The 26,310-nt window shown below is 35.3% G+C and overlaps 1 protein-coding gene across 1 annotated transcript in view; it reads left to right on the forward strand.

Annotated features, from left to right (window-relative positions):
• Positions 1-26,310, forward strand: part of LOC107745334 (tubulin polyglutamylase TTLL7-like) — a 109,475-nt gene that overhangs the window by 51,967 nt on the left and 31,198 nt on the right. The window contains exons 10-13 of the mRNA XM_016559201.1: positions 12,762-12,856; positions 15,084-15,231; positions 16,253-16,326; positions 19,283-19,418. Of these exons, the coding sequence (XP_016414687.1) occupies positions 12,762-12,856; positions 15,084-15,231; positions 16,253-16,326; positions 19,283-19,418 (453 nt within the window). The remainder of the gene's footprint in view (positions 1-12,761; positions 12,857-15,083; positions 15,232-16,252; positions 16,327-19,282; positions 19,419-26,310) is intronic.

Consider the following 26,310-nt stretch of genomic DNA (forward strand, 5'->3'; position numbering starts at 1 on the left):
GGTGAGTCATTGAAGAAATTGTTATCTGGCATTGTCTTTTTTATTTTAACTTTTGAAGCTTTTTACTGACAAACATTTGAGAAGTCATTAGGGAAGTTTCTTTCATGGTTAAGATTTTTTTTTTTAACTTTAATTTTTGGGCTTTTTGCCACTTTTTAATTGAGACATTTAATTGAGAAGATGAGATATTATATTAAGGTAATAGATTCAGGTTGCAGGCTGGATTTTAAACCAAAACAGGGCATGTTTTTCATTTTGTTTTTAAGGTGAGTAATTTCTTATGTGGCATTTTTCTTTGTATTTTCTGAATTTGGTGGAATTGGATCAGGTTGCAGGCTATATTTGAACTTCTGTGTCCCACATGAGCACCATAGCTCAATGTATGTGGATAAAAGTGGATTTCCCCCCCCCCGTTGTTTTAAGTCAAGTCATTGTGAAAGTTTGTTGCAGGTTTTCGGAATGTCTAGCGTTGAGTGACGGACGTTCGCCGGCAGTTCTGTTCGTGTCTCTTTGCAGGTTTTGGGAGGAGAACACAAACTGTGGCGGTAAATGCAGTCGTTCAGCCCCAGTGATAATGATCCCTCAGTGCTACTAGCAGCCGCCACACACTCCCATCAATTAACATCCCACAAGCTCCTCACTGAGCGGGAAAAAAAGCTGTTTCTTTTTCACGCTACATTTACTGAGCGAACATTTATTTCCGATTTCAAGTGATTAGTCAAGACACATATCCACACTGCAGCGTCTGACGGAGAGAGGCAGGAGGTGTGATTTTCTGCTGTCTGTTCTCTTATGAAAGTTTCAAAGCTGACTGTCGTAATCTTTAGTGGATAAATATTGGGAATTGTCCTCTACGGTATTCTTTCAACTTCCTCCATCGTCCTCTATTTAATTTCAGTTTTGATGGCTCACCCTTATCAGATATTCTATAAAATGTATTTCTTTGAAGCAGAGATTGTTATGATTGATCTACAATTATAATTTATTCCGTTTTCAGCGCATCCGCAGGTCTTCTGATTCTTTTATCAAGAAACTTTAGTGTCTGCCGTAGTGGCAACAAAAAAGTCAAATGTAACCTCTTACTCTGCCAGAGAAATGTCATATTCTCCTTTTTCTTCACCGCTTATCAAATGTTTTTCATTTTATTTGCAGTTTCCTTTTCCTCTTATTTGCAAATGAGGCTGAAATGTCAGCTGGGGTTTTACAATACCTCTAAACTGACAGCTCTTTCTTTCTCACACACACAGACACTTTACTGAGAGCTCTAAAACTGGTGTTTTTAATGGACCTCAGCTCTAATAAAACATCAATTGCTCAATTGCTACACAAAACCAGCATACTTAAATACACAACAGCATTCTAATGCAAACTGTAATACAAATACACCTCACAATTAACACACACACACACACACACACACACATGTTGTGTTTCCATGTTTTATGGGGACATTCCATAGGCGTAATGGTTTTTATAAAAACCACACATGAACGCAAGGGTTTTCAAACTAAGGGACCCCCCTGGGGGCAGCAAGGGAAAAATTTACCACGGAAAATAAAAAAAAAGTTTTTTACAAAGCATTCGCCCCCCCAATTAAAAAAAAAAAGTAATTTACCGCTTTTTGCATTCTGCTTTCTAAAGACTAGTAGGAAAAAAAATAATTGTGGTTATTTTATTTTATTGACAGCAGTAGTTTTAACAGTAAGAAATACAAACCAAATCTGCATATAATTATTTATTTTTAGAACTGAAGATGTTTCTTTTCAGGTTTATACGTCTAACTATAATTGTAATAGTTGGTAGAAAATAGACACACTTAACACAAAGTGAATATTTCCAAATAATATTTTAAACTACTTTTAGTATAGTGAAAATATTTATGCTTAATTAATCACACAGTATAAATGAGTCTTTATACACAGAAATACATGTATAAAATGCATATTTGTGAAAATACATATATAATACAATACAATTGAAAAATATATACTTTTTAACTTCATACCATTTTCATCAATGTGGTTTTGGTCAGATTTAGCTCACTTTTGGAAACACATTTTGGGATTTCAAATTTATAGTTAAAATACAGTTTTTAAGTTCCGTTAAAATATAGTTTAGGTATGCACACATACAATCATTACACAAGAACACCATTAAAATAATGTAAACAAACGTTATAGAAATAATAACATACACACTCCAACGTAAACCAACTAAAGTCACACAAATGTGCACACACACACACACACACACAACACTAAAGCAACTCAGACTACACTCAAATGCAGTGACTAAATGGATCTAATATATCATTTCAAGCTAAACACATTAAACACATATGCGCCTTCAAAAACACAAATTGGCTAAATAAACACTTAATACGCATTTGAACACATTCAGCTAAGATGGCTCACGTTCACTCAAACACACACACACACACACTGCAGGCAGCAGAAGCACTTAGCTCTGGCCGAACAGCTAATGTTCTGAGGCTTTTGTACTGATTTTATCTTCTCTGCGGGTTTTATTCTCCTTCCATTGACATTCAAAACATTTGAGCCAATGATACGAGCAGGAACACAAACATGGAAACCGGAGAAACCTCACTCTCTTTAGCTCGCCTCACATCATCTGCTAGACGTGGTGAGGCACCATTGTCCACGTCTTCAGCAGAGCGCATCATTAACATGTTAATCTGGGCGCTGCTCGTTCGCAGGGCTGCTGGGAAGGTTCGTCCACTCCACAGGTCAGACAGAAGCATCTGAGGGACTTGAATAGCCATTAGTCAAATGCTGTGGCGCAACATTGATATCACTCCTCCCCTGGGCCATCTCTGTCTTTTCCCCCTCTTTTCTTTCCACAAACTGCTCACACTGGAGCCGTTAAGCTGGCATGACGAATAATGCAAAGGCACAGCTACAGACAGAGAGAAAGAGAGAGAGAGAGAGAGAGAGAGAGAGAGGAAACATGGCTTCTCTGTTTGCCTGTTTCACTGAGTAGACTAGTGTCTGCATGCATGCATTTTATGTTCCAAAACTTAGTGAGCTGCCTACCTAGAAAGCATTTTAAGACAACATGGGGTGCTTCCGACAAGACAGATGTTTCAAAATGTAAGCGCCAACATTATGCTGCCTAGTTTTCTAGAGTTAAATGCAGCATTGCATGTATCCCACATTAAGAAGGCAATCCCACATTACATAGTGACAAGCACATTAAGCGACACTGTATGTATTTTATAGAAAGTCTCAACCAAATTGCTCAACTTAATAATTAAAAAATGTAAACCATTATCACCCAGCGATATATTAAATGTTGGATATTCTAATTTACATAGAATATACTCACGTGAAGCAATATATACTGTATAGAAAAGTTCATAGCTGTATTTTGCACAGCTCTCTATATAAAGTTGGATATGTATTATATACATACAGTATATAGTATAGTAAAGTACATACTGTACTATATAGCATACTTCTATCTCAAGAATAACTGCTTGATTGCTTGTATCGTCACAAGATGCAAACTATATTATCACCAAGCTATGATCTGCTACATGCGACCTGAATATAGTAAGATGTTATAAATATTAACATTATGTTTTGTAAAGTTGCTTTGAAGCAGTGTGTATTGTGTAAATTGCTATACAAATAAATGAGACATTTGATTTGAAAGTGCAAAATCAATTTAAGATGCTGGGTAAACAAAGATAAATATTTATTATTAATATTATTCATATAGCAAAGGAATTTAATAAATGTGCTGATGATGCAAAAGGTGAAGGGTCTTTACTCGAGCGCAATGTGCTAGTCTGGAAGACGAAGTGTTTGAAACTTTGTTTAAAACATCGCTCATAATATGTGGAATATATTAAAGTGAAAAATATTCGTAATTTAGAGCTATATGTAATCTATTGATATGTAAAATATATTTAAAAAAAAAAAAAATAGAGTGCTTGTGACATCAGTGGAACAAGCTGTTACAGTACATTTTGATGAAACATATTACAAATACATTTTTTTGTTTGTAATTTAAAACAGAAACTAAATGTGTAAAAAAAAAAAATCTTTAACTTACTGTACCCCTAAAAAAAAAACTTGCATTTTTAGGATAAAGAAAAGTATGCTTTATGTGTGAATTATGTTTTAAATAGTGTCCGCTCTTTTCAGTGAACAAATGTATATACACAGAGTATAGCTACTGTCCCCCCACTCACCCTCACACTGATGCTGCTTGTATTTTAGTTAGTTAGTTTTCACTAGCAGTGATCTTCTGTCCTGTCTCTCTGATTCTGTGTGGTTTCAGTGTTATTGTGGAGACTGTACCTGCAATAACGACAAGGTAGAAAAAAAAATAAAACAAATTGACTTCATTTTGTGTTTAGCTCTCGTGAAGGTTGTGTCCTTGACGCAGTTGGTTTTCTGACAATCATTAGAGAAGCAGCAAGCATCCAGGGACAGGAAGTGCTTGTCAAGTGTTTGCCAAGCGCGGGTCAAGTAGAGCTTTAAGAGCTCGTCTGCACACCCAAGATGGTCGAAAGCACGTTCATCTTATCTAATGCAAGAAGTAGTATTTTTTTTTATTTTTATAATTGTTACACTGCTGCTGTTGTCATACAAGGACAGTTTGGTGTTTTGTGAAATCATGTGATAGCTTTGTGTGAGAAAGAACACTTTTTTTTTTTTTTTTGGACGGATACTATGCATTTTTCTATTTTGTGTTCTGTTTATAATAAAAACAGCAACAATGGGATCTGTCGTTTTTGGGTTAACCATCCTTTTAATTTAGATTTGTTGTTCAGGCCATTTTGACAGTTTAAATGACAGCACATAATGAAGATACTTTATTTAATTTTTTGAAGAACATCAAAAATGGAAGAACTTTAAAAGCACTTAGTTTATTTGGTGGTTTAAAAATATTTTTAAATTCTACCAAATGCTTTTATTTTTTTTTAACCGCTATGAATTTGGTTTTGCGCATTAGGAATTCGTGCATGAAACAGAATTTTAAAACTGCCAACTTCCTGAAGATTCCTCACAGGATGACCATAAATTATGCAACACATGCATCACGATATGAGAAGCCTGCTTTTCCATATATGTACCCATACGTATCAAACACATTCACTGTTGGGCTAAATTAGATTTTCCTAGCATGCATTAGTCGTCACACTTCTCTATTTGATTTTTTATGCCCTTAATGAAGTCATAAAAGCTGTGGTTCACTGAGTGGAAACTCTAGGTGGCAGTGTTGCTCTGTAGTCCTGCTCTTTTCAGGTTTATTAAAAAATGATTACAGTGATCCATTCATCTGTCTATATCTGAACAAACTAAATTACTTAGCATTTTTAATGCAGTCTCACAGAAAAAACAAAAAAAAACAAAAACGAAGTAAAGGCCTGTTTCATGCTCTAAAATAGATCTCTCCATCACCTAGGTGTTTATTTTAAGAAGTATGACAGCCTGTGTGTGTTTGGGAATCTCTGATAGGGGGTCAGGTCAGCGGCTGGCCCTGAACACGCACAGAAACACTGATTGGGTTTCGCCGCTGGAAGCAGCCTCTCCAAATGCGACAAAAGAACAAAACAGTGATTGATAAGGATGTGAAATGCGATCCACACGTCTCTCTCCGCGGCTGCTCCGTTAGCAGAACCCAGATCAGTATTCTTGCGTGTACAGCGCGCTGAGGATTGTTTGTTTATTCTGATGTTGTTGTTTATCCCGCATGCATGGGATGGCGTGTTCAGTAGTGCTGCATAGTAATGCATCGTGCACTTTGCATAATTTCAAATATCACATCGATTATTTAAAACTATTCTCACTTTTATGTTTCTATCCCAGAGATTTTTTATCACACCTGAACCTTTAAAGCACACAAATGCTCATAAATGTACTCTTTATTTTCTCACCAGAAATATTCACATTTTTCATACATTACAGCATGAAGGCAAATAATTAAAATCTAAGTAAACGTAATTCAAATGCATAATATTCACTGGAATGATTACACACTGGAATCATAATCCCCTCGCTGTGGTTTCTTGGATTACAGTCAGGCCATGAATATACCAGAGCTTTGAGGTTACTTGAGGTTACTAAATTGCATGAGTTGTTTTCACAAAAACTGATGGAAATTAAGTGTATTGATTTAACTTGATTAACTATGACCAAAAACCAGTATAGCGTTTCGTTTTATGTGCAAAACCTTTTTTTTTTTTTTTCAAAACCTCTCTGAATGTAATTGAAAAACCTATGACACTTGAGAAAATGTGTATTGGGTTTTAAAGATGCATGCAATTTTTTTGAATGTTAAAGAGACAACTGCAAGTGTGCCATTTCTCGTAAAAGTTTAAACACAGCAGTGTTGAGATACAGACCATGGTAGATCGTTCAGCCAAGTGTTATTTTGGTATCTTTAAATATTATTAGAGTTTTTGCTTGTATTCTCATTTTAATTTTACTTAATTTTTTTTTTTTTTCCATTTTATTATTAGTATTATTTGTAACCCTGGACCATAAAACCAGTCATAAGGGTCAATTTTTTTTTTAAAATTGGGATTTATTCATCATCTGAAAGCTGAGTAAATAAGCTTTTCACTGATGTATGGACAATATTTGGCTGAGATACAACTATTTGAAAATCTGGAATCTGAGGGTGCAAAAAAATCTAAATATTGAGAAAATCGTTTTTAAAGTTGTCCAAATGAAGTTCTTAGCAATGCATGTTACTTATTAAGATCGTTTTTAAAGTTGTCCAAATGAAGTTCTTAGCAATGCATGTTACTTATTAAGTTTGGATATATTTATGGTAGGACATTTACAAAATATCTTCATGGAACATGATCTTTATTTAATATCCTAATGATTTTTGGCATAAAAGAAAAATCGATAATTTTGACCCATACAATGTATTTTTGGCAATTACTACAAATATACCCGTGCAACTTAAAACTAGTTTTGTGGTCCAGGGTCACATTTTTTTGTCTATATAGTTTTGAATATTTTTTTAGTCTTGGTTTAAATGAGAAATGTTGCATTGGCAACTAGCTACATTAAAATACTTTAAACTTTTTGGACACACTTTATTTTAAGGTACAATTCTCGCTATTTACTAACTATTGACTAGGTTTTTTTTTGCTTTAATAAACTCCTAATTTGCTGCTTATTAATAGTTAGTAAGGTATATCGCATGCTAGTTAATAGTGAGAACTGGTCCTTAAAATAAAGTGTTACCAATATTTCATTTTGCTTCAGTTAATGTTTACTTTATCCAACAAAATGCTGGAAACAAGTTTCTCCCAAAAATTTCCCGCAAAATAATATTTTTTTTATTCAACGTGAAGGGAAAGGCTGTAAATTAGAATTGTGTGCATGTGCTATAATTTGACTTTAGGTCAACTTTTAAGTCCGCGCTATCATCCAGTGCTAAAAGACAAGACGCAGAGCCACGATTCAGATTTTCTGGGCTCTCTACAGAGATTCATTAATCTCCAAACAGCTGGATTCCCTGTAGTGTGCACCACAAGTCTCAGTAAAAGCACAAAGAAGGTGTGTAAATTAAAAATCAGTCAAATCTTTTGATGGCGTCGAGGAGCTTTTGTAAAATCTACTTGCGTCAGAACGATTATTGTCAAAAGGTGTTGAATTATGAAGAAAAAGACCGAAAACATGGCTGACATCCTAAATCTGCTGGACTCCTGCGTGGCGGATCTTGATGAGGCGTCTTTGTTGCTTTGTGAAACGGACCATCTGCGGGGCATCTACCCAGCGAGGGGTGACGTGGCCCAGCTCGGAGAGCTAAGAAAGCGTGAGCCGGATCAGCTACTGCTGCTAAGGTTACGGCTGATACAGTAAATTCATTGATTCAGTCCACCGTTAGCCGCCAAACCCCCCTGAGCCGCTCAGTTGTGATGTAAATATTATCTTACGGTCCTCTCCTAAGCGATCACCTTTCTGAGGGAGATTAACATCGGAGCGGGGCAGCTCTATTAAGAGCCCAGCGAGGGGCGGCTGTGTCTGCTGTCATCTCTCTCTGTGGCTGCCATCTTTCTCCAACCGTTTGTCCGTGAAGCACTAATGCTGTGTTGTCTTACACACTGTAATGTGCAAAGCTGTACCCAAAACTCATTTTTGCCGTATCCGAGTGAGCGAATGCTTTTGCTGTTGTTTGTCATGGGTGGAATACAAAAGAGCGTATTATTATCTGAGGTGAAGAAAACCCTCCAGGATACTTACCTGCTGATAAATGGAGTTGGTGGCTAAAGGAACAGTTCTCCCAAAATTCTGCCACTGTTTACTCACCCTCATGTCATTCCAAATATATAAGTTACTGTATGAATGTCCTGTCAAAAGACCTTTGTATAGATGTGGGCTGTTAACATTTACATTTACATTTAGTCATTTAGCAGACACTTTTATCCAAAGCGACTTACAAATGAGGACAATAAAAGCAGTCAAAACTAGCAAAAGAGCAACAATATATAAGTGCAAATGACAAGTCTTGGTTAGCCTAACGCAGTACACGTAGCAAGGTATATATATATATATATTATATACACACACACATATACACACACACACACAAAGAAAAGCAAGTAGATAGAATAGAAAAAATCGAAAGCTAGTGTTTTCTTTTTATTATTAAAAATAATAATAAATAAATAAAAAAAGAAGACAAATATAGATAAAGTAGAATTAAAATAGAATCTGCAGGACCAGGCAGTTTTAGTAATGTGGTCTGAGAAATTCAGCTTATCATCAATCAGAACTCCAAGGTTTCTAGCTGTTTTTTTGTTAACAAAAGTTTATGCGGTATAATATATAAAATGTGTAATAAACATTATTTTACCAAAGTGTCTAGTCGACGTATCGGATAATCAATATATTTATATTATAAACATATCATTTCTGACAGCTAAAATAATAGTACCACATGAAGGAGAAGTCTATTCAGTAATAATGAAAAATAATAAAGCAATAATATTATTCCTTCGAGGTGTGCTCTGTTTGAGATACAGATGATTAATATGATTTATTTTTCAAGTGTTACAGTTGCCTCCAACCACTGTAACACACTGACTTCTTGTATAAAATGTGATATTATTTTCTAGTCTGTCTTGCTTTAGGTCTATTAATAACACAGTTATTTTTGGCATAACATACACAACGGGTCAGGAGATTGGAATCATTAAGATTTTATAATTGTTTTGAGAGAAGTCTCTTATGCTCACCAAGGCTGCATTTATTGATCGAAAATACAGTAAAAACGGTGATATTAAATGTTATTTAATTTAAAATTACAATTAAATAAATTGTTATTTTATTTATCTGTACTCAGTTATTAACAATGGTTCGCAAAGTTTTTTGCATCTTAATATTTGTGAAGAAACCATACCTTTTTAAGATTTTTTGATAAATAGAAAGTTCAAAATAACTTATTTAAAAAAATAGCAGTTATTGGAGATATACATTTTACATCTCTACATTATAAATGTCTTTGCTGTCACTTTTTATCACTTTAACGTGTCCTTTCTGATTAAAAGTATTAATTAATAATTTTTTTTTTTAATCTTTTGAACTGCAGTGTCCCCCGTTTCCACAAATCAACATATTAGAATGATTTTTGAAGGATCATGTGACACTGAAGACTGGAGTAAATTCAGCTTTGCCATCACAGGAATAAACTACGTTAAAACATGAATGACAATAGAAAACTGTTTTTTTTTAAATTGTAATAATAATTCACAATATTACTCTTTTTAGTGTATTTTTGATCAAATAAATGCATCTTAGGGGATCATGAGAGACTTATTTCAAAAACATGAAAACATTTAAATTATTCCAAACTTTGGTAGTGCATGTTTCTTAAACTAAAATATAGCAGGGTAGTTATTATTACAAAATTGAAAAAAAAAAAAAAGATAATTACAAAAAAAAAAAAAAGTTAGTTACCCATAGGTAAAGATTAAAGAGCCTGATATATTGACTAATTGTCAAACATTCAAATTTTAGTGCAGTCACTTTTTTAAATTTGTATTTGAGTTTTTCTTTTGCCTCTTGCAACAATACAAACAACAAAAGATTGAGTTTCTGGTCAGCTTCTGGTTACAAATACTGCAGCACTGAGCATGAAAGTTATGAATGAATATTACCATACATCACAGCGATTGTGCAGATATCACGAGCTGATCTCATTTCCTGTGCAGTTCTTTTTTCAGGTCCACAGAGAAAATAACTCTGGCATCTGATGAATTAGTTTGTGTTGGCAGGAATGTGACAGATTATACTGATGCACGGAAAGACATTCTATTGCTCAATTATCTCTAATTAACTGCTCAAATGATTCTGAATAGTTATAAATGATTTAATGTAAACCAGCATGCAAAGCTATGGTTTTCATGTGTTTAGATCGTGCCATTATTCCGGCCAAAGCGAATCAAAGCTGATCTGATACATTTAAAATGTAAATGCCTGATCATCACACTGGGTAATGACAAAATGTAAGGGCTCACAGGATATATTTGCATTTAGTGATGCCTTCTTTCCCAGTAAGCTGTCAGAGATCCATGGAGTGACCGCACTTGAATAGATTCCTCATGCGAGATAAGAAGAGATTGTGCCATTCAAGTGGTGGCATCTGCCAGCATCATTCAGCATAATGGACTAGTTGGTTTGTTGCCTGGCTGATCACACTTGCTTAATGTCTTTGTTCCATTCAGACTTCATATTTAAAAAACAACAACAGATGTTTTTTTTTTGTCACGTAACAATCAAGCCAAGAAACACGCAGGCTTTAATGGTCATGATTTTACAGTTTTATAGACCAATTTCGGTGTTTGCAAAAAGTGATGAGGTTTTTTGTGGGCGGAGCCTATCTGGTGGCAGAAAATGACAGTTTTAAAGTAGCAGTCTATGGAAGCCATGGAATAAAAGAATACAAAAGAGGTAATTTTGAGTTTATATTTCAAAATTCTGACTTTTTCCCTCACAATTCTGGTATCGGCTCAGAATCACAAGTTTATATCCCACACTTCTGCCTTTTTTCCCTTCAGAACTCACAATTGTTGAGTTAAATGGAGTTATAAAGTCCTTACTATGATATATAAACTTGCATTTGAGAGAAAAACTCAGAATTTTGACATGAAATAGGTAAATATTATGTGAAATGTTGTTGTTCATGCTGTAGCTGTAGGGCTAATACAATATGTCCCCTATGAACTGCATATGCGAATATTATGCAGAGTTGCAGACCTATTGTTTAAATCAAATTTACGCTTTAAAAAGTAGGGTGATCATAGGAGGTTCCATCCATGATCATAGGAGGTTCCATCCATAGTCTGTCCGTTTAAATATCCGTGTTTAGCTTCAAATAGCATCTTTGACGACATTATTCTATAAAAATGATTTGCATTCCGATTCTGACATCCCAAGGCACAACAATAGATTTTTTCTCTTATTCCATGGATTTTACTTGTTTCCCTCGACTTGTTAACAGTGTTATCTGCCGCCACAATGCACGCGCAGCTGCAAGTGACATAACTGTGGCGTCTACTCCAAATTGGTCTATGGAGCGCATCTTTTCTTTTTTTATGATATGCCTTTGACGTTGTGTTACACAACTCAAATGTATCTAGACATGCAAGCTTCCATGTTTTGATTTAAGGGCACCACCTATGCACTGATATGTCAATTGGCTGGTAATCACTGGCTGCGCTTTGAAAGCTCAGCAGCAAACAAGATCAAAGTTGCATTTGTTTGAAATCGAGTCTCGCTTGACCAGCATGCAGTGCTTCACTCCATAGAGGTCATCATTTGCTCACCCTCATGTTGCTCGAAACCTGTGTGAGTTTCTTGATTCTGGGGAACAATATTTGAAGATTTACAATGAGCAGACAATGAAGCTTTCATGATAGAAAAACATGACATAAAACGTGTACCATATTCCAAGTCATCTAAAACCATACAATAGTTTTGTGTGATCAAAATGTAAGTCAATATTTAATGAAAATCGTGATATCTGCCCTACCTCCCCTTACCAAAAAGTAGTATACTTCAAGTTTATTTTAGTAAGTATACTTAAGTAAAGTTCAAGTATATTTTTAAGTATACTTTATGTAGTAAGTATACAAATATCAGTGTACTAGTAGTATACTTGTAAGTGTAATATTTCAAAGTATACTTAAATGTCATTTTAAGTATATTTCTGAGAAATACATAAAAAGTAGACTAAAAGTATACTTTCCTATTTTTAGTTTTAAAGAAGTATACTAATAGCACACTTTTTCTTTTTCGTAAGGGTCTTCTTGGTGAGTTCATAGGGTTATAAGAGAAGTGGCAGTGTTGCCTAATTCGTGTTCTTTTGTGTCTAGCCTTTTCAATTCATTTTTTTTTAGCTGGTTCACAATGATCCATTCACAAATCAGACTGAACGGGTTCCAGAGTAACTGACTAAATGATCCGGTCTCTGCAGTTCCTTGTGAAGTCACATAATGATGTACATTTCGGTTTCTAACACAAAGCTGTCATATAGTTTCAGAAGACTTGGAGCCACTCTATATTGTTCTAGACACCAATGGCAGTTGTGGTTAATAGGACACTAAACCAGATTTAGTTTTTATGAGAGTTGATGCCCTGAGATTTCAATAATGGGTGACTGCTTCTATGTGGCTTCTCAGTCCTCCTTAAAAGATGAATATTGCTTCAGGTTTTTGATTAAATCAAAAAAGAAAACAAAAACATCTCTCTTTTTCCCCCCCTCTACAGATCAATCGTGCCCCGAGTTTTGGGACAGATCAAAAGATTGATTACGATGTGAAGAAGGGGGTTTTGATCAACACCCTGAAACTGCTCAACATCAGGTATGAAGCAATGCTCTCTCCAGAGTCCCATTAGAAAGAGAAAGAAAGAGTTAGTCAGAAATCTCTCTCTCCATTCCCAGCTGTCCACCAGTCTTAAGTGTTTTAGAAAATATTGATTCCTTGAACTCTAGAAGTTACTTGAAACTCGTTGATGGGTCCACATGCACTTGGTTTTACTGCTACTGTTTGATTTGGAAGAAGAATTTTGGACACTTAAGCCACACTTATATATCAAATATCACACAAATATCTAAAGGTCACAGGCTTACATGACAAACTATCAAAACAAGTGACATCTTCAAACTAATAGTGCCAGGCCAACCTTTTGAACTATCTAACTTTTCACAGAACTGAGCCATTTTGGTAGTGACTTTAATGCAACTGATTCTGATTTTTAGTAGATGCATTACATCAGCTTATACAGGTTTGTTAACTAAGGACAAATTACCAAGATTTGACAACCACAAAATGTCACAATACTGTTCTTAATTTTGAACAACGTATCAATCAAACTAACATAAAACAATGTCACTTGTGTTTTTTTTTGTGTGGAACGGCTGCATTTGTGTGAGTTTAAAGAAGTGTTCTTGGTGGATGAGTTGGTTGATGACTTTGTTGTGAAGTTCTAGCGACTCGATATTTGAAGAAAAAAAAAAAAGTGTTATTTTTGCCTAAAGTTGAATAAGATGCCAAAAATAGTTAAAATCATCCTTTAAGCGGTGGGACTACTTTGCTAGGTGTATAAGTATACAAAAGTGCTTTACTTAAAGTGTAGTATGTCTCTTTCCTCTGTGGTGTCATTAGCACAGATATCATGTGCATTTCCAAGTCAAATGAATTGAAATGGTTGTGAGATGTGTTGAAAGTTATAGATATAGCAAGGTGAGCAAATGATTTAATCCCACTAGTCTCAGAAATTTAGGGCCAGATTTACTAAACAAAGGGCAAATTAGAGTGCAATCGCAGAAAAGCGCCAATGGGAGTGGAAAGTTCTGCAGTTGATCTACTGACAAGGCACACATTAAAATACAGACACAGTCAGATCATTTCCATAATGACCAACATATTCTACCAAGAGCAGTCCAAATTAGCGTCTGGGTTAAGACATGCTTTTTTTGGCCGGTAAATAATGGTGCAAATACCAGTAAATTGACTAGTGCAAATCTTGGTAAATCGTGTTGCGTGATTCATTTAAATACTCTCCTCCCATAAATTTTGCATCTGAAAGGGGCACTCCTACAAATGCATGATGCCAGCCGTGAAAATAAGTGTGTCCACACCTTTTCATCGCTACTTTTTAGGATATAGTGATAGTAGTTTTTTAATGCCAAAAGAGGGTTTGCGCTGGCACAAACTGTTAGTAACTCTGGCCCATAATATGGTCTTATGGCTATAATTGTGTATTTTTTAATGTTTATTACTGTGCCGTATAATCACCCAATACACTTCAGTTGTATGTTTCAGTAAGTGTATTACTGTAAATATTGATGGTAATACTAATTTTTTTCAAACTGTTTTCTATGATTGTATTGTGTTTAACCTGAAGGGTGTGTTTATGTGAGGATTGTGTGTTTTTGTGGGAATGTCGTGTATGTTCGCTTGTGCATACTTCTTAAGTTTGTGTGATTGCCTGTGCGTGTAGTTGTATGTCACTACACAGGGTTTCCTGTGATTGATTATCATAGACCTGGCCTTCAAATCCCAGGTCAACCTTTTGTACTAAATATACCAGAGTGGCCCAACAATGGTCCTAGAGTAGGAAACAACAACAGCCAAACTCAATCCAGCAGTGGATCAGATTTCAGGATGCATTGCTGCCATTCTGTCTCAGTGATTTTCTTGGAAGTCTCCACAGACGTTTACTGTGTCCCAACTGATTCAGCTGAGTTCTTACCAGTAACATATCAAAGCGACTCCCGTGTTATTTCCCCAGCAGTGGCAGGACAAAACCAATAACTCAGCAACAAGGACTCAGAAGTGTGAAAGTCGTATCAATAAAACGAGAGGGTTCCCCAGTGGTTCAGGAGCCCACTGACCCTGAGTGGCCACTTCCAACAGCAAATTTGAAGGGCCAGTGAGCGATGAAATCTTGAAGTGCTGAACGCTGTCAAGTCGAGTGATGTATGGAGTCTCGGAGTCTGTCAGGATTTCGGCTGGGAGTTTGGGCTATTTTGAGTGCTATTACTGAGCATTTCCTTTTATTTTATTTTTATTTTTTTTTACCTAGAGCGAGTGATAAACGACGGAATTTGGCCCAGCAGAAGGCAGAAGCCCAGCGACGGCTGTATGGACAGGGATCAATGCGCAAACTGACGGCTGGATCATCGGAATGGGAGAGACAACGCCACCTACTGGAGCGCAGGAGAGAAGAGCTGGTGAGGCCTGTTTAGCAATTAGAAAGCAACATTTTATAATGTTTGGTGTTGGAGCCATGGATTAGCAGTTTGTGCACTTGCGGAAAAAGAAGAACCCCAAAAGAACCCAAAAGTTATATTTTTGGCAACTGTAAAGGCCCTTTCATACCAAAAGTGAAATTAAGAAGGAAGTGTCTCTGCACCTTACTCCCAATTTCTCTCAACACGGGGACAGGAGAGCTGTCAGTGAATAAATGGGAAAACAAAATAACTTGCATTACTTATTTGAAAAAGTAACTCTGTTACTTTTTTGTAAATTTAAAAGTAATGCGTTACTTTACTAGTTGCTTGAAAAAGTAATCTGATTACGTAACTTGCGTTACTCCCAACACTGATAAAAAGTGGCAAACCCCCCAAAACCGAAAAAGAAAAAAAGATATTTAAATATTCATATTCTGCATAGGTACAGACAAAGCACGTTTTCCAGGAAGTTCAGTAAGTAGAAGGTGCTTTGTGCACCAGTTCTTGATTGGTCTTTCGATCAACTTTTTATTATATAAAGAGATGAATGAGGTTGAGATGACTGCAGGTAGGTGGTATTTTCAAAGGGCAAAGCTAGACGCAAAAGAAGAGTGAGATTTGGGGATTGGGGGCTGAGCGAATATGCCTGTACCAGCATTTAGCAGAGATCAGTGACTATTATAGAAGACACCCTGCTGCGCCACTGCAAATTGACCAGCTGACCTTTCCACAATTATAGTTTTTGATGTATTAAAATGGTGCAGTGGGAGTTAAATCTATATGAATTATGAATGGGCCGCCTGTATTAACAAGTGTAGAGGAGAGGCTGTTATTCGCGCCCACTAACTCTCAGACTTCATTAAGGTGCCTCGTAATATGGGAAACGAGTCATTCGGTGCCATTGTTATTGGGTTTTGGGTGGCTAAATTACACTGCAGTATAGCACTAACGGAAACAGGGCTTTATTTCTTTGTTGTTCTACCTGCTCCTCAGCACTTATTCACTTGTGTTGTGTTTTCAGAAAGAAAGACTGGCCCAAGTCCGCAAGCAGGTCTCCAGGGACGAGCACGAAAAGCGGCACCTGGGGAACTACAGGTAGGGAAGCCGCTTTGACGATTGTTATCCTGTAAGAATGCCCGCTTACACCTGTGGGGTCTCTTGTGGCTTGGTTTGGGATGTGACTGTATGAAACAATTTCTTAGTCTCTCATGTGAGGACAAAACAAGGACAAGAGTTGTTTCTGAAACTTGAAATATTCTGCCTTCGTAGGCAGATAAGGGGGATAATAAGGCACTAAAGCATGTTCGAATCCAGTCTTTGGGTAACATTCTGTTTATTAATATAAGTGAAAACATTACATTTGTGCTTTATTCCTGTAAAAATAAAACATGTATACATGCATACTTAGGTCAAAGACGAAAAGGGGTTTTCAAACATTTACAGTTTAATACAGCTTTAAAATTATCCCATACTTTAGATTGTGTCCTGTTTGTTTGTTTGTTTATTTTTCTGAGCAAACAATAATGTCTGTCATACATTTTTACCATGATTTACAGAATGTCATTCAGTGTAACAACAACAACAACAACAAAAATAAAAATAAAAATCTGGCATTTTTAGAAGTAGAATCATTAGATGTCATTAAAAGACTCTATTGAAGGATGACAGTGCAGCCCCCAAAACCGAATTAATTGTAATTTTAAATCTTTACCAACCTTTGCCACTATCCTTCAAACCACTATATTTTGCCCATTTGTCATCAATAATTATAATTTTATGTTTTTAGTTTTTTTTTTATCAATTGAAATTTAATAAAATCTAGTAGGATCACTTTTTATTTAATATATTTTAATAAGTACAGGCCAGGATAAGTATGTTGTTTTATTTTTACATAAATATATCTGTTATGCTGAATGACAATGGAACATAATTTCACCCATATTTTGCCATTTTGGGTAAAATTATGTTCCATCACTTTTGTAAATTTAATTTTGATGTCTCGTCTTTGACCCACATACAAGGCCAAAGTAAATTATAGACAACATTACAGAAAATTTGTAATTAAATTAAAATTTATTTGCTGGATACAATTTATTTTCTACCTCACTTATGACTGCTAGTTTGAGAGCGCGGGTCTAGAAGGACCAAAAGTTGTCAGTATTTTATTATCTATATCTGTCAGAGATTGCTTGCTTCAGAACATTAAATGACTGCAGGTCACTACTTTAATGACTGCTAATGTTTTGTAAAGAAGCCAAATGCTTCTTGCTTTTATTACTTTTGTCATTTGTTACATTCAAATTCAGACACTAAGATCTGCCAGACGAAGACCTGCCATTAAGACTTGATTAACCTGACCTCATTACACAAGCATCTTGACTAACCCTTTGTATTTACCATAGAGGGTGGCTTCTTCATAGAGAAATTGGAGCATTTAGCATCTTGCTGCGATTTTTCACTCAGAAAAAAAAAAATGCAGTCACTTTGTAATTGCAACAAATCGCTTCTTAATACGGAGCCTCCACGTCAGAGCCTCAGAGGAGGAATACGAAACGAATGCCTCTTCCTAAATAGGTCATTTTAGGCCTATGCCTATAACTGCTGTTCTGTTCAACTCTAAATAAAAACAGCCCAAAAGATGCTGAAACATGAAAAAAAAAAAGTGTTTGAGGTTTGTGGGTCAGACCCAGATTTCAAACGTGCCATATGCCGAAGACTAAGCCCACTTACTCTTACTAGATTACTTCTCCAACATAAGTTTGTCCATCGTGCTTGTAGCTCTTAATGGATTTGGGGCGGTTTATCGTCTGATCTGAACATTTACATTTACTTGAGCTTTTGATTACGTTGAAGCCGGAATCCAAAAAAGACGTTTTAAATGTCACACGCCAAGTGAGTTTTAGTTTATTAGGCTGAACTGTGGAAATATGTCGCTCGCTCCACCTTCACTGTTTATTTAGATTGAGGTGCCACCATTATTTTGGTCAGTGCTTCGCAAATGTTGGGTCAGACTGAAAGAACAATGCAAAATAAAAAATGCAGCTAACTATATAATTGTGTGCATTATATTAAATAAATTTTAGACAGTTTTCTGGAATACTTGATGCTGATTGGTCAAATGCTGCATTCTACATTTAAATATTCTTGATTTCTTTATTTGGTAAGTCAGTCTAATAAGCAGGATCATTCTTGCATTATGACAATCATTATTTCCTAATAAACCACTTCTGGGTGGTACAAGTTCATCTTGACTCTACATTGTGGCTTACATGATCAACTTTTAAAGGGAGGCAAAATACTTCCCACATATTTTGTTGCTGATGTTGATTTTTTTGCACAAATACATGCGTCACCTCTTAAATAGCTAATACTAATACAATATTTATTTGTTTAATCCAAACCGGTAAATCACACTTTTTAAGAACTAACAATGAAAAATACTTATAAAACATTTATTAATCTTAGTTATTGTTCATTTCAACATTTAGTACATTACATTATTTTCGATCAAAAGTTGTATCTGGTAATATTATTTAATAGACCTGAGCTAACATTAACTAAGAAACGTTGTGTTTTTATTAGCTAATGTTAATAAAGATTAATACATACTGTAACAATATATTGCTTATTGCTCAAATGTAAAGTGTTGCCAGTAATATTAATACATTTCAGGGTTTTGTTGGCATAATTTTGGTACCGTAGCAGGTCGCCATCTGATGTCTGACGTAAAAATCTGGGTCCTGAAGCTCAGCCAGTTGCTGGTTTTGATTATATCCCCGACCCAATATGGCGCTGATCTGAAGATCCATCACACAGATATAGGCAAAGGTTTACATGTCTCTGACTTTTGTTTAGTCTTAACGTCTACTATAAAGACAAGTTTATTAATCGTTAGTATATACACAGCATTAATGGACAAATGCATGTGTGAAAAGAACGATTGAGGTTTGTTTAAGTGATTAGAAAAGCAGGCAGACCAGGCTGTTAAATCAGATAATCAGATAAAACTCTCTCCCTCTCTCTCTCTCTCTCTCTCCCTCTCTCCGTACAGACGTATTTACCCCCCAGATGACAAGCTGCTCTTGGAGAAATATGAGAGTCTCCTTTCAGCTGCCTTTCAGACATTCCTCGCTGGGCGAGCAGCTTCACTTCAAAAGGAAATGAATAATCCACTGAAACGAATGAAGGCATGTACCTGAGACGCAACCGAACAATCTTTTGCTCCTATTCCTTCTTTCTCTCTCTTTTCTACTTGCTCTGTTGCATTTAAAATAAGAAATGTGGACATAGATGTAGACTAACTCTTGTTGTGGCCATCTGGTTTTCATTAGTGCAGTTTAAGGCAACCATCAGCATTGCTATTGCTCATTCATAGGGTTAGGGATTTAAACAAACCGTTTGAGCTACGGACATGAATGATACCTCAAAAACCACGAGGTTGCTATTACTATAAGCTCTGAGACTTTTTGCCTAGTAGATGATAAATCTAGCCCATTGACTGACTGTAAAGACCATACAGAATCTAGACAATCTATAGGCAGTGTTGAGAAATCTGTTGCTTTTCAAACTCACAGCTACTCATAATTTAAAATAGTTGAACTGTAGTCAAGCTAGCTGTTGTGGAAAAGTAGTTGGCGACACTACAGGTTATAAAAAATGTAGCCAACTGCAATTTACTGTATGTGGTACAAAAACAGTGAGGATCTATAGAAAGCCTTAAAGGCTTAGTTCACTCAAAAATGAAAATTCTGTCATTAATTACTCACCCTCATGTCGTTTCAAACCCGTAAGACCTTCGTTCATCTTCGGAACACAAATTAAGATATTTTTGATGGAATCTGAGAGCTACATAGACAGCAACGCAACTGAAATGCTCCCAAGTCTAGAAACGTAGCAAGGAAATCTGTAAAATAATCCATGTGACATCAGTGGTTCAACCACAATTATACGAAGCTACGAGAATACTTTTTGTGCGCAAAAGAAAAAAAAAAACTTTATTCAACAATTCGTCTCCTCCACATCACCCTGTAGCGCCATTTTGGAGAATATCCGCTGGACGTAAACAGCGTATGCTGTTCTGTGTCAGCTGCGTCACGCAGGATCTGTTTCCTGCTATGTGATTTGATCTGAACGGAAACAGCGTAACCGTGTGACGTAGCTGACACAGAACAGCATACGCTGTTTACGTCCAGCGGATATTCTCCAAAATGGCACCAGTGACAGAATTTTCATTTTTGGGTGAACTATCCCTTTAATAAAAAAGAACTAAGTATTAACATTTAAAATAAGAATAAAGTCACTCTGTGAAATTTAAAGCTGCATTTGCAAGATATACACTGTTGTAAAATATGCTGCCTATCTTCAACAAATGATAAGCGGCAGACTGGAAGTTATTCATTTCCAATGGAGAATAATGTGGGAGCTGCGTGGAGTTCCGACCATATGTTTATGCAGAAATTTCAATCATTATTTATGTGGATTAGCTCTAGAAAACCTACTTTGTTTTTCTTTTAAATGTACCGTGTGTCATTTGTTTTTTTGTGGATGTATATATTCAATCATTCATTCAAATCATTCATTTTACCATGGTAAATAAGAGGAGGGTGACGGTTGCTTCATGACTCGCATGATTTTATGTGATCTTATTTTAAAGTTCCATGCGAAATGCAATAATCGTACGCGAATGTCAGAGGTAGTGGAAAGGTGGCTAAAAACATAAAAATTGTAATTACGAGAAATGTTGCAATTGTGAGAATTATTAAACCTTTTATGAAGTCTAAGGTCAGTTGTGACAAATAAAATTGCAATTGTGAGATCAAATGTTGCAATTTCTTTAGGCAGAAATTAATTTCAGTAAGGATTTTGATGAGATTGACAGCATTAAACCATATTTAATCAGACTGATTTACTCTAAAAACACCATAATGACCTAAAGCTACCACGTGACTAAATATGTTGTTTTTTCAAATACAAAATTTTGCTAATAAATATTGTAATAATAAATATATACAAGATCCGTACAAGTGTTTTTGAATTAAAATCCCAAAGAAAAAAAAAAAACGCAAAGCCTCGGCAACTATCATGACATCTTTTTTTATTATAAAATATACAGTAAAAATGTAATTGTTGCGTAATGCTTTAAAAGCTTTATTAGCTTTATATACAAATTGTCCTAATGCATTTCTAAGCAGTTTCTCTTTTTTTTATGAAAGCCTCTGTTCTAAGATTCTCTGTTCAGCTGGAGTTCATTATTGTACTGCGCAACCTCTCCGAAACCTCTGGATGTTCATTTTACAGGGATTTTCAAGGCCGGATCTGTGTACCCATGCATATGAATGTGGCATATTGTTGGAAGAGTTTGGTCCTCATAGCTCACATTGATGGAATCTGAAATCTGACTTTGGAGTGGGGTTGAATGGAGATGGTTGTTAGGCAGGTTGTAGTTTTGCGCCGGGAGCCGTCTGCTGATATGGCAGGGGAGCGTGTGAGCTGTTTCCTACGGCGCTGGTGTCTGGCTTATTTGGGAAAGATTCAAGAGCCAGAGTTTGTGCCATTGCCATGTGGTCTTTGACCTTCCTGTCTGTCAGTTTGTTAATGTCGCTTCAGTTTCTCAGCAACCCTGAGCTTTTAACATTAGGGCCTGTCTACCCCTCACATATTTACAAAGGTTGGGAAAGTTACTCAAAATAAGTCATTACTAATTGCTAATTACTTTACTAGTTTTTCAGGGGAATTCTTTACTAATTACTCTGTCTAAACAGTAATCACATTACTCTTCACTATGTACTTACTATTGCTGCCAAAATGGCTTGTTCAAGAATCACTGGATTACAATCACTGGCCAAATTTACATGTCAAAAGCACCTATTTGATGTTCGGAAACTTGACCTACTCCATCATGTTTGAGTAAAAGGGAGAAAGCAGGATAAATACTATTACTTCTGAACACTAGAAGAACTACCAACAAGAGTAAACTGTGGGGAAACTGTGTGTAGCACTTGTCACTTTGTATATTCTTAAAGGGATAGCTTACCCAAAAATGGAAATTACCCCATGGTTTACTCAGCCTCAAGTCATCCTAGGTGTATAAGACTTTCTTCTTTCAGGCAAATACAATTGGAGGTATACTACAAAATATCCTGGCTTTTCCAAGCTTTAAAATAGCAGTGAATAGTGGTCGAGATTTTGAAGCAAAATAAACATTCTTAAGTGAAATAAACACATTCAGCGTGGATTGTTTTTTTAGCTGTCACAATGTAATGCAGGTGGTGCAAAAAGGCTGTTTTTGAAAGATAGGACAGCACAAACTATACTGGACCCGAAAGAAAGCTCACAGCAAAGCACTGCTACTCATTTCACATGCAAAGATGCATTTACATCTTAAAAGCACAGTAGCAAAAAAAAATAAAAAATGGCCGGTTAATGCCAAGGGTCACAGAGAGGGTGGAAAATGGTCATGAAAAACTCAACTATGTCATTAAAAAATGTGTATACTATTGTGAAGTGATATTGTGTGAAACATTTTGTGGGAACTGGTCTGCTAAGATAGTTTTGGATAATTTAATTTTAAATTACTTTTATTTCTAACGTTCCGAAAAAGAAAAAAAAAATCTAGATATCAGGATTTGTCAGATTAGGTTTCTTCTTGCCATAACGTAATGATTAGAAATATCTTAAAATGTCCTAAATACATGTGAGTAAGGTAAACAATAAATTCCAGTAGCATAACTGCATATATCTGACACTTAATGTCCTAGTTTTTTGTAGATCGTAGATAAATACATGGACTTATAGATGGATACATAAATACATGGAATAGCTCACATAAAATACAAGTGGAAATAAACTAAACGATTCATATTGATTACATCACAATATCTTTTTTGAATGATTTAATTTTATTTCCATTTTATCTATTAATTTTTGTGTGTGAAAGTTTTGTTTAATGATAAGATAATATTAAAAATATCTTTGTTGTCATTTGTGTTCTGAAGATGAACAGGTTTGAAACGGCATGCGAGTGATTAAATGAGGACAGAATTTTAATTTTGGTGTGAACTATTCCTTTAATAATGACCCATTACTCTAGTGCAGTGGGTCTCAGGCAGCCACAGGATGATTAGTATATTATTATTATTATTATTTAAATTATTAAAAAAATAAAACATGATTTTAACATAAATAATACATAATAAATCATTATTAATATATTAAGAAAATCTAAGCCTAATTTGAATTAAAATTCTAAAAATAAAAGAAAAACTGAAATCAGAGTTCTTTTTATTTAACCTCAATAACTTTCTCTAATGGTAATATTTTTTGCTTTGAGTGTGACCAGATGGTTATACTCCATCCAGAAAATAACATTTTATGTTAATACCAACATTTCTTCCGTACATCAGTCAATGTAAAAAGCGAACGGTGATGTATTCTGTTTTGCGATTCCTTTAGAATACATAGCAAGCTGTGAATAGATGTGAAAAGCTGCGGCAGGAGAGAACATTGCTCTGTTGTTTACTTGCTTTCCACAACTGCAACAAGCGCTCGGTAAAACATTAACAATGGCAAGTTCCAGCACCTGATTGCCACTTCTTGTAACGTGCGATAACAAAAAGAAAACTCTGGTTGGAAAGTGTCCTCTGTATTAGACACACACCTGCTTTTCTTATGTCCTCACGTCTGTGCCCTGACACACAAAATAACCCCAAAATCGACTTTGTGAGTTTGCACCCAAATCAAAGCAACAAAAACAAATTTCATAACAATCTAACGGTAGCAAATATTGACTCGTCACCTGCAGTCAGAGTGTGAGGGTTTTCCTGGCCTTTTTTCTCTTCACCGACTGCCTGAACAATGAGTCTTACTCCGTGTTTGGGGAAGAATGGAAGGCGGCGATGAGCAAAAGAACAGATTTTAATGCACTTAAAATCTCTCTCCATCTGAGCCAGAACAACAGATCAATGCCTGGCTTATTGAGTTACAGCTGGGATAATGTTTCTGCTTGAAAAGCGTGCGACATTTGTAATGGAGAAACATCAGAGTCCGTGAAACACACATCTTACGGTTTTGAGAAGAAAAAAAAAAGATAGAAAGAAAGAAGAAAATATGTTGTAGCGAATTCAGAACAATATTGATCAAATTCTTGAGACTGTGATGATTCAGTCTTCACCCAAATACATTTATTGTTTGTTATACAGCTGAAGTACTGTCATTACTGTAATCTTGCTTTGTTTTGAAACAACCTACTACATTTATTTGTATGAACCAGCTGACAGACATTAAGGCATTTTTTAAGATTAAAATTTAATTTTGGATTAGCAGTCTAATAATATCCCTCAAATCAAATTACTGAAATATTATAAATATAAAAAGTTAAATATAATATAAAAAATATAAAAACATAAAAGTTATTTTAATGTTATTGAATATAATTAAATTCAAAACACCTGTGATGTTTTTTTTTGGTATAACTGTTCCGAGTTAGTAATGGAAAAAAAAATGAAGAAAGAAAAATTCTATATTATAGGTAAAAAAAGATTAAAGGTGTTACATATTACGACACACAGAAATTGGATTGGCATTTAAGCAGTGTTAATAGATAAAAGAAAATATATTTTATTTTTGACTACATCAAGTACCTATTCAAATTATAATCAGATACATCAATTAGGTAGAATCAAGTGCAAATTAGATGATAAGAAGAAAGGTGACATATATAAACCTAAAAAAAACACAAAAAAAACACGCATCTGGTCCATAAGCATTGAAGTACACCATGGCAATATCAAAAGAACTGCTTGAGCCCCCTCCAGAAGAAAGGCTGTAGAGTCGTATGAGTCGAAAAGGGGTTTAAAGCCATTTCCAAGATATTTTAAGTCCACTATTGTACGTAATAATTGTTTCAGACATCCAGGCTGTTCTGTCCCATCAAATTCATCCCAAGAGGAGAGTGCAAGCTGAGTTTCAGGAAGACTTGAATAAACTCCAGGGTATCGTAAAGGAATCTGCAGGAAGCTCAAGCAGCAGTCAGCGTGAATGTGCCACTGTTGTGGAAGTGAAATACATAATTTAAAGACAGCTGGAATCATTGACACTTTTTTTATGAAAAGTGTTATACTATAATTGGAATCAGTATTATTAATCAAACTGATGATGAGTTTTACAGTGTTTAAATTGGCTGGTGTTGCTTGCCTGAACCATTGGCTGATTCTTAAAATGTAATGGAAAAAGAATTGGTCGTGTGTAATTTGTAACTGAGTTTTACAGTGTTTAAATTGGCTGGTGTTGCTTGCCTGAACCATTGGCTGTGATTCTTAAAATGTAATGGAAAAAGAATTGGTCGTGTGTAATTTGTAAGTGCCAGGAAACTTTAATTTTGGATTCTTTAAATGTTATGAGCGCTTTTCTCATGTTAACTGTGCAGTGACCCCATACTTCAAAGTCAACAACAGAGTGCTTTATTTGAAAGAAATGACAAGAAGAAATTCTACATAGATTATGATGTGCTAAACTCAAAGTGTGGTTCAGATACAATGACTTGTAAGAAGGAATGAGCATGATTTATATTCCAGATGGATTCCTGAACTTGGGCTAAACACGTGGCTTTGATTTATGCCAAGTAATTGTTTAGGTGTCATGCAACGTGCTGTTTTGATTTAGATTTTTTTTTTTCCAGAAATTACTCAGTTTGATTACTCATAGTTTAGACAAGATAATAATGTGTTTGAAATATTTTGGAATTAAGAGGCCTCACTAAAACTACATTATGTGTTTGTTCCTGATTTTGCAAAGAAAGAGCTGGCATATGTTAGGAAAATAGCTAAAATAATTATATGTTGATAATATACTACTTTTTTTGTGATATTTGATTTAGATATTTACAGTGGGTATGGAAAGTATTCAGACCCCCTTAAATTTTTCACTCTATCACTTGAGAAGGTTCAGTTAGAGCGTCCATTATTTCAACCAACCAATCACTGAAGGTAGTTTCATATAAATATACATTTTACATTTGGTTATAAATAATCAATATACTGTATAATCCATATGCAAATTGATAGATTTAGATAAAAAATAATC

The sequence above is a fragment of the Sinocyclocheilus rhinocerous genome, unplaced genomic scaffold (genome assembly GCF_001515625.1).
Source record: "Sinocyclocheilus rhinocerous isolate Xijiao unplaced genomic scaffold, SAMN03320098_v1.1 scaffold1730, whole genome shotgun sequence".
In the NCBI taxonomy this organism is placed as follows: Eukaryota; Metazoa; Chordata; class Actinopteri; order Cypriniformes; family Cyprinidae; genus Sinocyclocheilus; species Sinocyclocheilus rhinocerous.